The 14,921-nt window shown below is 31.3% G+C and overlaps 4 protein-coding genes across 13 annotated transcripts in view; 2 read left to right on the top strand and 2 right to left on the bottom strand.

The window, feature by feature from the left end:
* Nucleotides 1-14,921, top strand: part of LOC145331579 (long-chain-fatty-acid--CoA ligase ACSBG2-like) — a 292,684-nt gene that overhangs the window by 175,100 nt on the left and 102,663 nt on the right. The gene's annotated exons all lie outside the window — the stretch shown is intronic.
* LOC145331576 (uncharacterized) overlaps nucleotides 1-14,921 on the bottom strand; it is a 51,165-nt gene that overhangs the window by 27,703 nt on the left and 8,541 nt on the right. For 7 of the 9 annotated variants that reach the window (XM_080176314.1, XM_080176315.1, XM_080176313.1 and 4 more), the window contains exon 1: nucleotides 5,046-5,130. The exons of 1 other annotated variant lie outside the window; for it this stretch is intronic. In XM_080176314.1, coding sequence (XP_080032440.1) covers nucleotides 5,046-5,096 — 51 coding nt within the window. In that variant the 5' untranslated portion in view covers nucleotides 5,097-5,130. Of the gene's footprint in view, nucleotides 1-5,045; nucleotides 5,131-11,106; nucleotides 11,764-14,921 lie in introns of those variants that run through there. One more of the 9 variants, XM_080176318.1, reaches the window with a different exon arrangement.
* Nucleotides 115-5,031, top strand: LOC145331585 (uncharacterized). 2 transcript variants are annotated; one of them, XR_013883788.1, is made up of 6 exons: nucleotides 115-512; nucleotides 884-974; nucleotides 1,372-1,418; nucleotides 2,943-2,977; nucleotides 3,701-3,919; nucleotides 4,164-5,031. XR_013883788.1 is itself a non-coding variant. In XM_080176329.1 (5 exons), the coding sequence occupies exons 1-5, from the start codon at nucleotides 371-373 to the stop codon at nucleotides 3,776-3,778; spliced, it is 393 nt and encodes a 130-aa protein (XP_080032455.1). In that variant the 5' UTR covers nucleotides 115-370; the 3' UTR covers nucleotides 3,779-5,031. The 2 variants fall into 2 exon arrangements, 1 of the variants encoding a protein (XP_080032455.1); XM_080176329.1 differs by having other exon boundaries at nucleotides 3,701-5,031.
* Nucleotides 5,118-8,552, bottom strand: LOC145331581 (uncharacterized). Its single transcript, XM_080176326.1, has 3 exons — nucleotides 7,875-8,552; nucleotides 6,584-6,686; nucleotides 5,118-6,187 (listed from the first exon to the last, which is right to left on the bottom strand). The coding sequence occupies exons 1-3, from the start codon at nucleotides 8,523-8,525 to the stop codon at nucleotides 5,967-5,969; spliced, it is 975 nt and encodes a 324-aa protein (XP_080032452.1). The 5' UTR covers nucleotides 8,526-8,552; the 3' UTR covers nucleotides 5,118-5,966.

Below are 14,921 nucleotides of genomic sequence, written 5' to 3'. Positions count from 1 at the left end.
AAAGGTTTCCAGATGGTAATATTTACACTGGTGATTTCAAGGAAGGACAAAAGCATGGGTATGGCAACATGATCTGGGCGGATGGATCTTCATATAAAGGTTGTTCAACCTCTTGGGGGCTTAGTGACGCTTTGGGTAGCAGTCCTTTCAACGCAACCTTATACATACTTAGTGTTTGAAATGCGTCAATCAACCAGCTGATAAGTAAGATAACACCCAAAAGACAACCAACTCTTTGATTGCACATCCTTTGTCCGGAAGTCCCATTTATGCATGGTAATGAGTTGCGCCTGTTTTGGGCCATGGCTTTCCCTCATACATTAACTAGTTATGTCACGCACCTGACATAACAGCAGTAGGAACCATTTTAATGTCTTTATTTATGACGCGGTTTCTGTTGTTTACTTATTCAGTCATATACGCAAAGTGGTTCATATTCGTAACAAGGATGACAACATCCATAAGCGGTGAAGAACAAAAAATGGAAACAGATGGACAAACGGAAAAAGTAGGTAACAATATCAATGTGTTTCTAAATATCTTTTAAAAACCTATACTTTAGATGAGGGGTTGTCGATTCCCACCCCTCCAACCTTCAATTTAATTACCCTAGATAGAGGCCTTTAGGGGCGTACAGCTAGTATTAATGATAATATATTACGATACTCAGGAAGGAAAGGGATATTAGACTGTTTGTTACACTAGTCCCCAAAGTTTAATAGTAACGTTTTCTTATTCCTTAGGGACTAATACTAAAATTTGATGGTTTATTGTAATCTACATAAGGGATAAATTTGTGTATCATCTTTGGGGATAGACATCAATTTATCGGCCATTGTCTTATCCCTTTAGAATCCTGACTTATAAATTTATATACTTGAAGGAGAATGGTACAAGGGAAGGAAGAGTGGACAGGGTAGTTACACCTGGACTGACGGAAAGTCTTACACTGGCAACTTTAAACATGGTCTCAGGTATATTTTTTTGTCAGGAAAAAAGGGGGCATTGGGCTGTCCTCAAAGTCTTTTATTAATGTTTTCTTATTAGTTGGTTAACAACTTTGGGGTCTTTTCTTAAATTTTTCTGAATTAGTTAATTAAGTTGTGTGTTCAAATGTTTCAACCACTAAATTTGATACCTATACAGAAAGGGTAATTTTATGTATCATTATTGGGGATGTACATTTATTTATCGTTCTTTGTCTTATCCCTGTATTTATGCTGGCCTTTACTTATGAACATAATTTCTTGATTAAATAATACCTACTGTAAATATTAAACCAAAAAAAGATGAAATTAAAATTGTATTCCTATTCTGAATCTTATTAAAGTGAGACGACTTTATATATAATCTTAACCTTCACTTTTTAAGGTCAGGATTTGGTATTATGGTGTGGAAAAATGGAGATGTTTTTATTGGTATATAAACTACCCATATATTTTTAAAGGAGAAGCTTTTCTATAATAAGGGTTCATCCGTCTGTCTGTTCACGACAGTTAGTTCTTTTAGTTAATTTAAACAGGTTAGAATTGTCCTTTCGATTTCAAACTTCACACGATGATTCCTATAACAATCAGGTACGATTTAGGAAGCGTAGCAACTCTATAATTGTTGCCAGAAATTACTGATTTTTTACTTCTTGAATTTTTTTTTGTATTTATTATCCTATTCGTCTGATTTTTGAAATACTGATTCCTATTACCACAAGGAACAAAGTTATAAGCATAAGTGATTTAATAATGGATAGCTAGACAGACTAATAATAGAATTAAAGAATTTTTCATAAAAAGGGTGGGGGGCGGATGTGCCACTTTTTGAAACCAAAAGTAAAACGCGCATGGTCTCAGCCCACAAAAGAGTTACAGCTCTAAAATTTGGCACAGCAGTTGCTTTTGTGGAGAACAATATTGAACTGTGAAGAAACGGCGGCGGAACAGCCACTCCCGCCGAAAACCGCCGTTTCCCGCCTGAATTTTTTCCTCTTTTTTGCCAAATTAGACAGTTCTTAATAATCTGAGATAAACTTTTTTTTCTCAAAAAAATTTCCCTTATATTTTCACGTGACACTTGAAATATTTCAAACATGTCAATATTAAAACAAGGATGACAACATCCATAAGTAGCGAAGCTCAAAAATTATGAATGGATATAGGAAAAAAATGCTATAAAGCAGTTTCATACAATAAACATTAATGTTGATAAAATAGGGAAATAAGGAAACCTTAAAAATCACGCAACCTTAAAAACCACGAAAATTTTAAAATCTAGGAATCGATCTAGCATCGCAATTTATAGACAAATCTTAATGAAACTTGATAAAAATATGTAGAATATGAGCATATTAAATTCCTGATAATTTCAGCCACAAATTATGAATAGGAATCGAGTAAACCATAGAAAACCTAAAAATCTAGGAATCTATCTAGCACCCAAACTGATAAAAAAAACTTAAAGAAAATATGTAGAATGTAAATTTAAACAATCCCTGAAAATTTCAGCCCATTATCTTAAAAAGGAGTTGAGAAAATTACAAAAACATGAAAATCTAGGAATCGATCTAGCACCCCAAACAACAGACAGGTGGACAAAATAATGTATAGATTAGATGGGCATATGTTATAAGAATCTTCACTAAAAATTTCAGCTGTCTATCTTTTCTAGGAGCCGAGAAAATCACGTTTCCCCCACTTTGTCTCAGACGGACAGACGGACGGACATTTCGAATTATAGAGTAGCTTCGCTACTAAAAATTTAAGTGAAAATATAAGGCAAATTTTTATGAAAAAAAAGTTTATCTCAGATAATTGAAAATTGTCTATTATGACGAGAAAAGGCAAATAAAATTTCAGCGGGAATCTGCGGTTTTCGGCGGGAGCGAAGGTTCCGCCGCCGTTTCTTCACAGTTCCATATTGTTCTCCACAAAATATCTTTATCTTTCTAGGTGAATGGCTGAATGACAAACCAAATGGAGAAGGAATCATCTTTAAATTAAATAAAATTATCTTACTAGCAAATTCTATTCAACTGAAGAAATTAAAAAAAAAATAGCTTTTTAAAATCAATTTAATTCCAAGTTAATTTAAAGAATAATGTTTTGGAATGTTACAAAAAAAGTAGACAAAAAAAATTCACTTTACTACCTAACCGGTTAATGTAAGTATCCCCATTTAAAGAAAAAGGGTGTATTTATTTCTAAAAGCAAAGATTTTCTAAAATTAGGGTCTGTGTGTGTACATACTTAATGGTTAGCTCTTTAGTGATACATGTTAGAATTGTCCTATCGATTTTTAACAATGGATGATTCAAGTAACAGTTAGGTACAATTGGAAAGCATAGTAACTCTATATTTGTTACCAGAATGTCCGTATGTCCAATTAAAACAGGCTGATTTTTACTTTTTTTACCACTTTTTGTATGATATTATTGACTATCCTATTCTTCTGATATATGTAATGATGATTTCTAGAACAACAAGGTAAAATATTTTAGGCGAAGAATCTCTATAATCAAGTCCTAGAAATGTCAGTATGACATTAAATAGAATTCAATTATGTATTTCCGCAATTTTGCAGCAAGTTAACATATAATTTTGACACTAATTGTTTAATGTTCGTTTGTTTTCCGTTTTAATTTAGAGCTTCGCTTTAAAGGATGTTGTCATCCTTGTTTTGGTTAAAAATGAAAAGATGATAAAAAGGAGTTTATACACGAGCCAATGGAACAAAATATCAAACTGTTTTCAAGGATGGATTTAGTGACAAAATAAACATTAGCTAATTGTAGCAAATCTTTATATAGTTTTATGTGTAATAATGGGGATGGGGCATTTATACCTTGTGATAAAATATTATAAGAATTTATTTAGCATGTATATTTCAATATAAATCCACAAATTGCACTAATATATATACAGCAGGGGTTTGATGGATTTAGTGATAAAATAAACATAAGCTAATTGTTATTAAACTTTATATATTATTTTTGTGTAAAAATGAGGGAGAGAGCATTTAAAAAAATAAAAGTTTACCTTTTGATAAAATTATTGTAGGTAAATCTTTTAGCATGCACCTTTTAATAAAAATCCACGAATTGCACTAATTTATACAGCAGGGATTTTGACAATTTTGACACACCATTGATCCAAAATCATGGGGGGTGTAAGGTTTAGGAAGATGAATTACAGACAATAATCGGTGTGTAATTTTAAAGTTGATACATCCCCCACTTTCTAGTGACAGTGCCTACCCGCACACTGAAAAAGTCCAAAAAGCAACCCTGAATTAGTAAATTTTTTTAATATCTCCCTTTAAGTTTAAGGGGTGTGATTTTTTTACACTGACTTTTAATAATAAATTTTGCAAAGATTTGTTATTTGTTTGTTCTTAACTTTAAATACATTAAGTATTTGTACGAATGTGAACCCTTTCATGTAAAGACAAACAAACCATAAGCATATAAAAATTATTTTCTGAAACTTACAGGCTAAAATGAGTCTAATTTTCAAAGTAACACCATGTATGTCCACCAAAATGAGTTTAAAATTAATAAAACCTAACCAAAAAACCTTTGTAACTAGCTCTGACGAATGGAAGAACAATTCTTCTAGCCCTTCTATAAGACAAAACCCAAGTTAATTCTAGACATGAATAAAAAAAGAAAAAAAAAGCGCTTGAAAAGGTGCCCACTAAAATATTTTTAAAGTGGATTCGCCCTTTAACCAAGATTCTATACCTACTAAGTAAAACAGTTTGTCTATCTGAGTTTCATAATGAGGTGGCAAAGATTCTATAAAAAAAAATACTTTTCCTAAGGCAGCAATGAGTAATGTCTTAAAAACTAACATAAGACAACTTATTAATGTAATAAGCTTTCTAGATTTCTTGTGTAAGTTTCTTTGCAACTCAGCATCTACTCGTCTTATAGAGACTTGTTTGCAGAGCTATATAAATGGTAAAATCAAATCTGTACTACGCTATTTATGGATATTGTCATCCTAGTTGTTGATGAGGCAGCCTCCAGTTACTCAGACAGGCTCCAGAGGTACCTGATGACCTTTCACTGGACCACCACAACCTTTGCACATTCGGGGAGGCATTTTTATTCACTTTTCTTACAATCTGAAAAAAAAATCACATCAAATTTACAAAGACAAATGCCGAAAAATGCTTAGGTAATTTACAAAAAAATTAATCAAATGCAAACAAAAAACTTGCACTAAAAATTATAAACAAAACTGGATAGTAGGATATGTACAAATTTGAAATACAGAAAAAAAAACATATAAAATTAAAATATAAATCTGGATTAAACTTTTCTTCAGTGCAAACAAAAAAATTTGCACATCTTTTAAACTGTCAAATAATCATATTAGAAATTCTATATTTACAGTAATTCTAAATCACAACATTATTTAGTTTACCTTGGTAAAAGTAAATAATTATCAAAAAGCAAAGTTTTATATAAATATAGAATGTAGGTATATACCCTACCAGATTTTTTTCCTTTGAATAAGAACTGCAAAAATAATTAAGGAACTTAAAATAATAAAGTTCAACCAAAAATTGAAATTAAAACAACAAAAGTAAATGGAATTTAAATCTATTTTATAATATGGATGGGTAGGTATTTTTTAGCGAAGAATGTAACTAAATAAATTGAAAGGAGGTGATGCCATTTCCCATCAAAATTAACTATGTGATACTGATCAAATACCAACCACTGAACTATTATTTCAATATTTTTAAGTTTACTTTTTGTGATATATCTGAGAAATTTTAATTCTAAATCAAATGTGCAACGTAAAAAAAAAAATTGTTTAAATAATCTTAATAAATCAAAATGTTGTTTAAGCCAAAAACAATATTTGAAACAACACAATAATTTATTACTTTGATTTTGGGTATTTCAACATTTCTGATAAAAAGAAAGATTTATACTTTTGAACTGTTAGCTTTTAAAAATATCTTTACTTAAATGCCAGAGCACTGAAAGCCTCAACCATGAGTTCAGGATTGTTGATGGCAAACTCAGTGAACTTGGTATCTTCCTTGATATCTTTTGCATTCTTAACAACCATCTCAAGTGAAGCTTTCTTGAGATCCTGCTGCCTGTACTTGTCTCCTAGAGCTAAATACTCCAGCACATTGTCCTTAGTCAGCTTCTTGATCAAATGCTTTCCACAGATTTCTATAACATATAATTATCAAGCTACAGTAAAATATTAGTAAGGAGAAGGATGTTTGCCTGTACATCATTTCTCTCTAGCAAACAATAGTAATTTATTCATCTTCATTAAAAGAGTTGTAAATTGTAAAAATAAAGGTTTTCTGTCAAGGATAGGGTGGTGAAAATATCACAAAACCTTTCTCATGTATTTTTAAATATTCATAATTATGATTGAAAGAATGACTAACGAAATAATAATTTATTTTCTAAAAGGAAGGAACTTGCACAAAAAAATGTCAGCCTGATATCTTGAATAGTAGCCAAGAAAGTCACTCTTAGCAGTGTTAATGACTGGTGGACAAACAGACAAAGTGAATTATAGAGTAGCTTTGCTACTAATACATTTTTTTGTATTACCCTTGAGAGCCTCCATCTGAAACTGTTCTCCTGCTTGGAGAAGAATCTCAGCATTGTCCTCCAAATGTTTGGGCATTCCAGTGTAGATGTAGCTCAGCAAATCCTGTAATTAAGCATAATTGTATGTAATGACTTATTTACAAATGTTTCTTATATTTATATATTACATAATACCTTAAATAATAAAAATGCTGTTGAAAAGGGGGGGGGGGGGGGGGGTAAAATGTGGTGACTATTGCCACGCCAAACCAGCAATTTTAGTTTGGGCGCTACTCCCTTAGTTTTAGAGATAATTGGGTAAAATCTTTTGGGTTGTGTCACTAATTACCCCAAGTTTTGGTATCTTTCAAAGAAAAACGGCGGCGCAACCGCCGCTCCCGCCGTTCGCCGCCATTTTCTGCCGCCGCCCAAAAAATATTTTTTCATAGCATTTTTTGAGACCATGTTATTTTTTTCAAAATTTTTTTTTTCCCAACCAACCCTGCGGGGGGACTTTCCAATATCTTCACAAGCAGAGCAGTAGTACTGAATTAAAGAAATAACTTGATTAACGAGAATTTGAAATTGAAAAGTCCCCCCGCAGGGTTGGTTAAAAGGGGCGTAAAATAGCGGCGAACGTCGGTCCTGCCGCCGTTTTTTTTAAAGATCCAAGACATCCGAGAGCGCCGCAAAATTTTTTTTTGCATTTCTCGCCGAAATACCTAGGCAATTTAGAATCATTTGACCATGTTGTTTTTTTGGGCGGCGGAAAATGGCGGCGAAAGGCGTAAACTTGGGGTAATTAGTGACAACCCATAAAGATTTAGATCCAATATCTTCACAAGCAGAGGAGAAGCACTGAATTTAAGACATACCTTAAGATAAACGAGAATTTGAAATAAATGACTAAGTCCCCCCCCGCAGGGTTGGTTATAAGAGAAATTTTTTTTGAAAAAAATAACATGGTTTAAAAATGCAATAAAAAAATTTTTTTGGGCAGCGGCGGAAAATGGCGGCGAACGGCGGGAGCGGCGGTTCCGCTGCCGTTTTTTTGAAAGATACCAAAACTTGGAGTAATTAGTGACACAACCCAAAAGATTTTAACCAATTATCTCTAAAACTAAGGGAGTAGCGCCCAAAATAAAATTGCTAGTATGGCGTGGCAATAGTCACCACATTACATTTTACCCCCCCCCCCCCCCTTTTTATTTAGTTCACTTTTAGGCTATACCTTATTCCTGTTAAAATAGAATGCAATGCAATGAATTTTGCTTTAATAATAAATATGCTTGAGATGCAATGAAACTATGACCTTCACAACTTCTGTATCAAAGTAATCCAGCTTAATTTGGCCACTAGAAACTTCCTTGAAATCATTGCTTAACATTGCTTCAAGAACTGGGCTTCTGGCGGACAAAATATTCTTGTGACACTTTAGAGTTTCTCCATCAGAACAAATGATTTCAACATCAGAGTATTTGCCTTCAGTCAATAGTTTGTCAAGATCAGTGGAAAGATCTGACGTCTCCTTTCCAGCAGTATCCTTAGTTTCAGCAGCATTGGGAAAGTCTTTACCAATGAAATAACATGGCGACTCAAGGTTCAACTTTACATAATAGATCATGCTAAGATCATACCTAGTTGTGTTTATAGTCCATTTAAGAGGATTGATATTTGAAATTGCTTTACTTTCAAATTTGGAACGTAATACTGTTGGGTGTTCCGAGCATAGTTTTATTTCACCACCTAAGGTAATGTCAGCATTGCCTACATTTTCTAGAATTATCTTTAATGGAGATCTAGTAATTCCTAGCCTGCAAATACCATGATTATTATCTCTGTCACAGACACTAAAGGTGTTACTTGAAACCGTATCTGGGAGCTGATTGCGGTAATAATTGTCTCTGTCAATTGTCCAGGTAATCGAACTTTTATTTTCTCCAACAGTAAGATCTCCATACATTTTAAATCTGGAAACATAGATATTATTTAACACATTAATAATGCTGCACTGAAGTACATCCATAAACAATGTACTACTTTACAATATACTAGCAGCTACACAGTACACACCTATCCCCTAGGGACTAAAAATACCTTTAAAATATCCCAAAACTTGAAGCTGAAAATGAAATAACTTAAAAGTATAATAGGACCTTTGAATTGTCTCTAAACGGAGAACTCAATCAGTTCACTGGTTATCAAAATCTTTGACCACAACCAAAAAAAATTTGAAACTGAAAATAAAATGGCATAAAACCATCATAGGACCTATTTGAATCTCCCCTAATAAACTGAAAGGAAAATCATCCATAAATTTGAAGCTAAAAATAAAAAAGCCTAAAACTATCATAGGACCTATGTGAATTGTCCCTAAAATGGAGAACATAATCAGTTCAATGGTAATCAAAATCTTAAGCTACAGCCAAAAATAATCTAACTACTTTATATAAAAGGATAGGATTAGTAGAGTTGCAACTCTCTAACAAAGGAAGGTATAGTTATCTAGAAAGTATTCACATACTAAAGAAGAGTTATAAAATGTGTATTATTAGTATCAGAGTCAATAAGTTACTGCCAACTACAGCTCTATGATTAATAGAAAGCATTATTATCAGGGATCTAAAGGGATAAGAAAATGGCCGATAAATTGATGCAAAACCCAATGATGATACACATAATTAAAAATCATGTTTTTTTCAGAATGACTTCGAAACCGATTAATATCTGGTGGATTAAACCAGCTATCAGCCAAACAAAAAAATCTGTATAGCATCGTGATATTATATCCAGTTTTCTACGATTATAATAATGTACAATCATAAGATTAAAACCAGTTTTATAGAAGTATCCCCTTTTAAAGAAATCGGGTGTAGGTATTTATCTTTAAAAGCAAAGATTTTCTTTAATTAGGGTCTGTACGTAGGAGTTAGCTCTTAAATGATACATGTTAGATTTGTCCTATCGATTTTTAACCTTGGATAATTCCAGTGACAGTTAGGTACAATTGGAAAGCATAGTAACTCTATATTTGTTACCAGAATGTCCGTATGTCCAATTAAAACAGGCTGATTTTTACTTTTTTTTACCACTTTTTGTATGATATAATTAACTAGGTATCCTATTTATCTGATATATGTAAAAATGATTTCTAGGACAACCAGGTAAATATTTTAGGCGAAGCAACTCTATAATCAAAAACTATAAATGTTATTATGACCTTATTCAGAATTCCGCAATTTTGCAGCAAGTTTATATAACTGTTTAATGTTCGTTTGTTTTCCGTTTCAATTCAGAGCTTCGCTTTAATGGATGTTGTAATCCTTGTTCTGTTTATAAATGAAAAGATGAATGAAAAAAGGAGTTTATACACGAGCCAATGGAACAAAATATCAAACTGTTTTCAAGGATGGATTTAGTGACAAAATAAACATTAGCTAATTTTATTAAACCTTTATATAGTATTTATTTGTAATAATGGGGGAGTGGGCATTTTTTTGTATAAAAAATACTTTGTGATTAAAGATTAAAATCTTTTAGCATGTACCTACGTTTTAATAAAAGTCCACAAATTGCACTAATTTATACAGCAGGAATTTTGACAATTTTGACAAACCCCTTGATCCAAAATCATGGAGGGGGGGGGGGGTGTAAGGTTTAGGAGGATGAATTACAGACTATAATCGGTGTGTAATTTTAAAGTTGATACATCCCCCACTTCCTAGTGACAGTGTCTACCCGCACACTGAAAAGTCCAAAAAGCAACCCTGAATTAGTAAATTTTTTTTAATATCTCCCTAATAAGTTTAAGGGGTGTGATTTTTTTACACTGACTTTTATCAATAAATTTTGCAAAGATTTGTTATTTGTTTGTTCTTAACTTTAAATACATTAAGTATTTGTACGAATGTGAACCCTTTCATGTAAAGACAAACACACCATAAGCATATAAAAAATATTTTCTGAAACTTACAGGCTAAAATGAGTCTAATTTCAATGCATAACACCATGTATGTCCATCAAAATGAGTTTAAAATTAATAAAACCTAACCAAAAAACCTTTGTAACTAGCTCTGACGAATGAAGGAACAATTCTTCTAGCCCTTCTATAAGACTAAAACCCAAGTTAATTGTAGACATGAATAAAAAAAGAAAAAAAAGCGCTTGAAAAGGTGCCCACTAAAATATTTTTAAAGTGGATTCGCCCTTTAACCAAGATTCTATACCTACTAAGTAAAACAGTTTGTCTATCTGAGTTTCTTAATGGGGCGGCAAAAATTCTATAAAAAAATACTTTTCCTAAGGCAGCTATGAGTAATGTCTTAAAAACTAACATAAGACAACTTATTAATGTAATAAGCTTTCTAGATTTCTTGTGTAAGTTTCTTTGCAACTCAGCATCTACTTGTCTTATAGAGACTTGTTTGCAGAGCTATATAAATGGTAAAATCAAATCTGTACTACGCTATTTATGGATATTGTCATCCTAGTTGTTGTTTTATGATGAGGCAGCCTCCAGGTACTCAGACAGCCTCCAGAGGTACCTGATGACCTTTCACTGGACCACCACAACCTTTGCACATTCGGGGAGGCATTTTTATTCACTTTTCTTTCAATCTGGAAAAAAAACACATCAAATTTACAAAGACAAATGCCGAAAAATGCTTAAAAATATTCAAATGCAAACAAAAAACTTGCACTAAAAATTATAAACAAAACTGGATAGTAAGATATACATAAATTTAAAAGAAAAAAAACACTAAATCAAAATATAAATCTGGATTAAACTTTACTTCAGTGCATACAAAAAAATTTGCACATCTTTTAAACTGTCAAATAATCATATTAGAAAGACTTTATTTACAGTAATTCTAAATCACAAGTTTATTAAGTTTACCCTAGTAAAAGTAAATAATTATCAAAAAACAAAGTTTTATATAAATATAAATTGAATATACTTCACCAGATTTTTTTCCTTTAAATAAGAACTGCTGCAAAAAAAAATAAGAAACTTGCAAAAACAAAGTTGTAGCTAAAAGGGGTAGTTTCACGAAATGCATTTAAACTTGAGTTTAGAAAACAACATATTTTATCCTGTCCAATGCTTTGAACAACATTTCTAGGGCATATATTTAAAAGAATTTAAATTTTCTACCATGTAGTTTAAAAAATATTAAGACTTGAAAATCGTATTTTTGTGATATATACAGGGCGACCACTCCAAAACAAAAAAAATATAGTATTTTTATAGTATATTTTTTAAATCCATATAGTATATATAGTATATTTTTTTGAACTCATATAGTATGATATAGTATTGGACTTAAAACTATTAAGTAATACATAGTATATACATCATCAATAATAACTCAAAGCATAGCTGTTATCAAAGTAATTTCACATATAAGGGGCTTACTCTGTGATTGTTAGGCTAGGTATTAATGTAAGACTATAGGTTATTTAGGATAAAAGTTTACTTTTGGTTAGTATTTCATTTCACATAGGTATATTTAATAATTTTTTGGATAGGTCTCAGGTTCAGGTGCTGCAGGCTATCTGGAAGGTGGTTTCTGGACAAGTAAAAAAATTTAAATTTCTGTTTAAAGAGTTAGAGATCAACTTATAAACAAAATATGCATCTTTTTGGATGTTATTAACATATTTGAAGAAAAAATTAAAATAGGCCTCCAAGTTCTGGTCTTGCAGGCCTCCAGATCCACTCTGGACAGGTTGGATATTTTTTTTATTTAAATTTCTGTTTAAAGAGTTAGAGGCCAACTAATAAACAGAATATGCATCTTTTTGAATGCTATTAACTTATCTGAAGAAAAAATTTAAATCGGCCTCCAAGTTCTGGTCCTGTAGGCCTCCATGTCCACTCTGGACAGGTAAAAAATTCAAATTTCTTATATGAAGAGTTAGAGGTCAACTTATAAAAAAGAATATGCATCTTTTTGGATTAAAATAACATAACTGAAGAAAAAAATTAAAATTGACCTCTAAGTTCTGGTCCTGCAGACTCTGAACAGGTAAAAATCAAACTTCCCTCAATTGAACAGTTAATGGTATATTTGTTAAACACAATGAGCTTATATTTGGATGTTCTTTATATATTTGAAGAAAAAAATAAAATTGGCCTTCAGGTTTAGGAGCTGCAGGCCTCCAGGTGAACTCTGTACACGAATAAAATAAAAATTTTAAAGAAGGTGTATTAACTTTTTTGCTTTTTATTTAAGATAGCTAGCCGGTGCTTTTAGTAAGTAGTAGATGTAAAATTTTTCATAGAATTCAGATATGCAATCGGTTTTTTTGTAGACCTCTTAATTTTTAAGTAATTTAAGTTTTTAATAAAAATAATTAAGTCGGTTTTAAGGTACTAAAACGCAACAAAATAAAAGAAGAAAATGGCCAGTATGAACAAAAATAGTAAGATCTTTAATTTGACACCTTACTTTTAAAATACTGTTGAGTAATTATTGAAAAAATCTTTTTTTTTAACCTCTGTTTAATAAAAACTTTAAACCTTAATATTTTCTCAAACAGGCATAAAAACATGGGTTCATATATACCTTTAGAATCAGAAAAATATTACGAATCCATTCTAAGCAAAATTGAAAAAAAGTAAAAACTTAAAAAAATAAAAATGACCTAAAATATTATATTTTTACAGGCAACACTTAATTGTAACTATTAAACTAGCCAATCAAAAATCTCTAAAATTGATGAATCAAGAAGCTTCACCTCAAAACTTAACTAATAGAATTGACAAAAAAAAGGATAATGTTCAAACAATATATACAATAGATACTACAATAAAAATAGTGATACTTACATAACATGTAAAGAATGAAAAATTATGAACAAGTATGCTTCAGTCTGTTTATAAACTTCAAAACAATGCAGTTAAAAATGCATTATTGTTTCTTGTGTTTAAAAAATATCTGTTACAGTGTATGTACATTTGTTTAGGTTTTGTTCAGGTTTTGTTCAGGTCAACTCTTTAAAGCCGAAAATTATGATTCTTAAAATAAACTTATTTTTTTAATTATAGTTTTATAAAACTTTTTCAATTTTGCTTAGAATAGATTCGTAATATTTTTCTGATTCTAAAGGTATATATGAACCAATATTTTTTATGTCTGTTTGAGAAAATATTTAGGTTTAAAGTTTTTATTAAACCGAGGTTAAAAAAAATAGATTTTTTCAATAATTACTCAACAGAATTTTAAAAGTAAGGTGTCAAATTAAAGATCTTACTATTTTTGTTCATACTGGCCATTTTCTTCTTTTATTTTGTTGCGTTTTAGTACCTTAAAACCGACTTATATATTTTTTTAAAAAACTTAAATTACTTAAAAAATAAGAGGTCTACAAAAAAAAAAACGATTACATATCTGAATTCTATGAAAAATTTTACATCTACTACTTACTAAAAGCACCGGCTAGCTATCTTAAATAAAAAGCAAAAAAGTTAATACACCTTCTTTCAGAAGTTAGAGGTTTATTAAACAACATAAGCATCTTTATAGATGCTATTTATATATCTAAAGAAAAAATACAATTGACCTCCAGGACCAGGTGCTGCAGGCTTCCATGTAGAGTCGTAGACTCTGTCCAGAGAAAACCTGGAGGCCTCAATTGAACAGTTAATGGTATATTTGTTAAACAAAATAAGCTTACATTTGGATGTTCTTTATATATTTGAAGGAAAAAATAAAATTGGCCTCCAGGTTTTGATGCTGCAGGCCTCCAGGTGGATTCTGGACAGGTAAAAATCAAAATTTCTTAGTTATGTAGTTAAAGGTTAATTTATAAAACAGCATAAGCATCTTTTTAGATGTTATTTACATATCTAAAGAAAAAATACAATTGACCTCCAGGACCAGGTGCTGCAGGATTCCATGAAGACTCTGTCCAGAGAAAACCTGGAGGCCTTACTTGAACTCTTAAAATAAGAAATTTGAGTCTTTAACCTGTCCTGTATGAACCTGAACTTGGATCCCGATATGTTAATATTATCTAAGTAAATGCATATTCTGTTATATAAATAGACCTCTAACTCTTCATATAAGAAATTTGATTGTTTACCTGTTCAGAGTGAACCTAAAGGCCTGCAGGAGGCCTGCACGGAGTAAGCGAAAGTGGTAAAACTTCCCCCTTACCCTTAAGTTAATTCTATGAAAAATAACTGATATTTAAATCATAATCACAAACTAAAATATATTTTAAAGGGTTTTCTTCATCTCTGTTTTACTGTACCTAGAGCTTTATGCATTTTTGTCGTTTCACAGTATCTTTTGAGCCCCCCGCAGGGGCTAGAAATAGGAGAAGACCTACTGTGAAAATAAGACAAAACGCT

The sequence above is a fragment of the Acartia tonsa genome, chromosome 11 (genome assembly GCF_053477335.1).
Source record: "Acartia tonsa isolate MP-2025a chromosome 11, ASM5347733v1, whole genome shotgun sequence".
Taxonomy (NCBI): domain Eukaryota; kingdom Metazoa; phylum Arthropoda; class Copepoda; order Calanoida; family Acartiidae; genus Acartia; species Acartia tonsa.
This window is presented reverse-complemented; position numbering and strand designations above follow the sequence as displayed.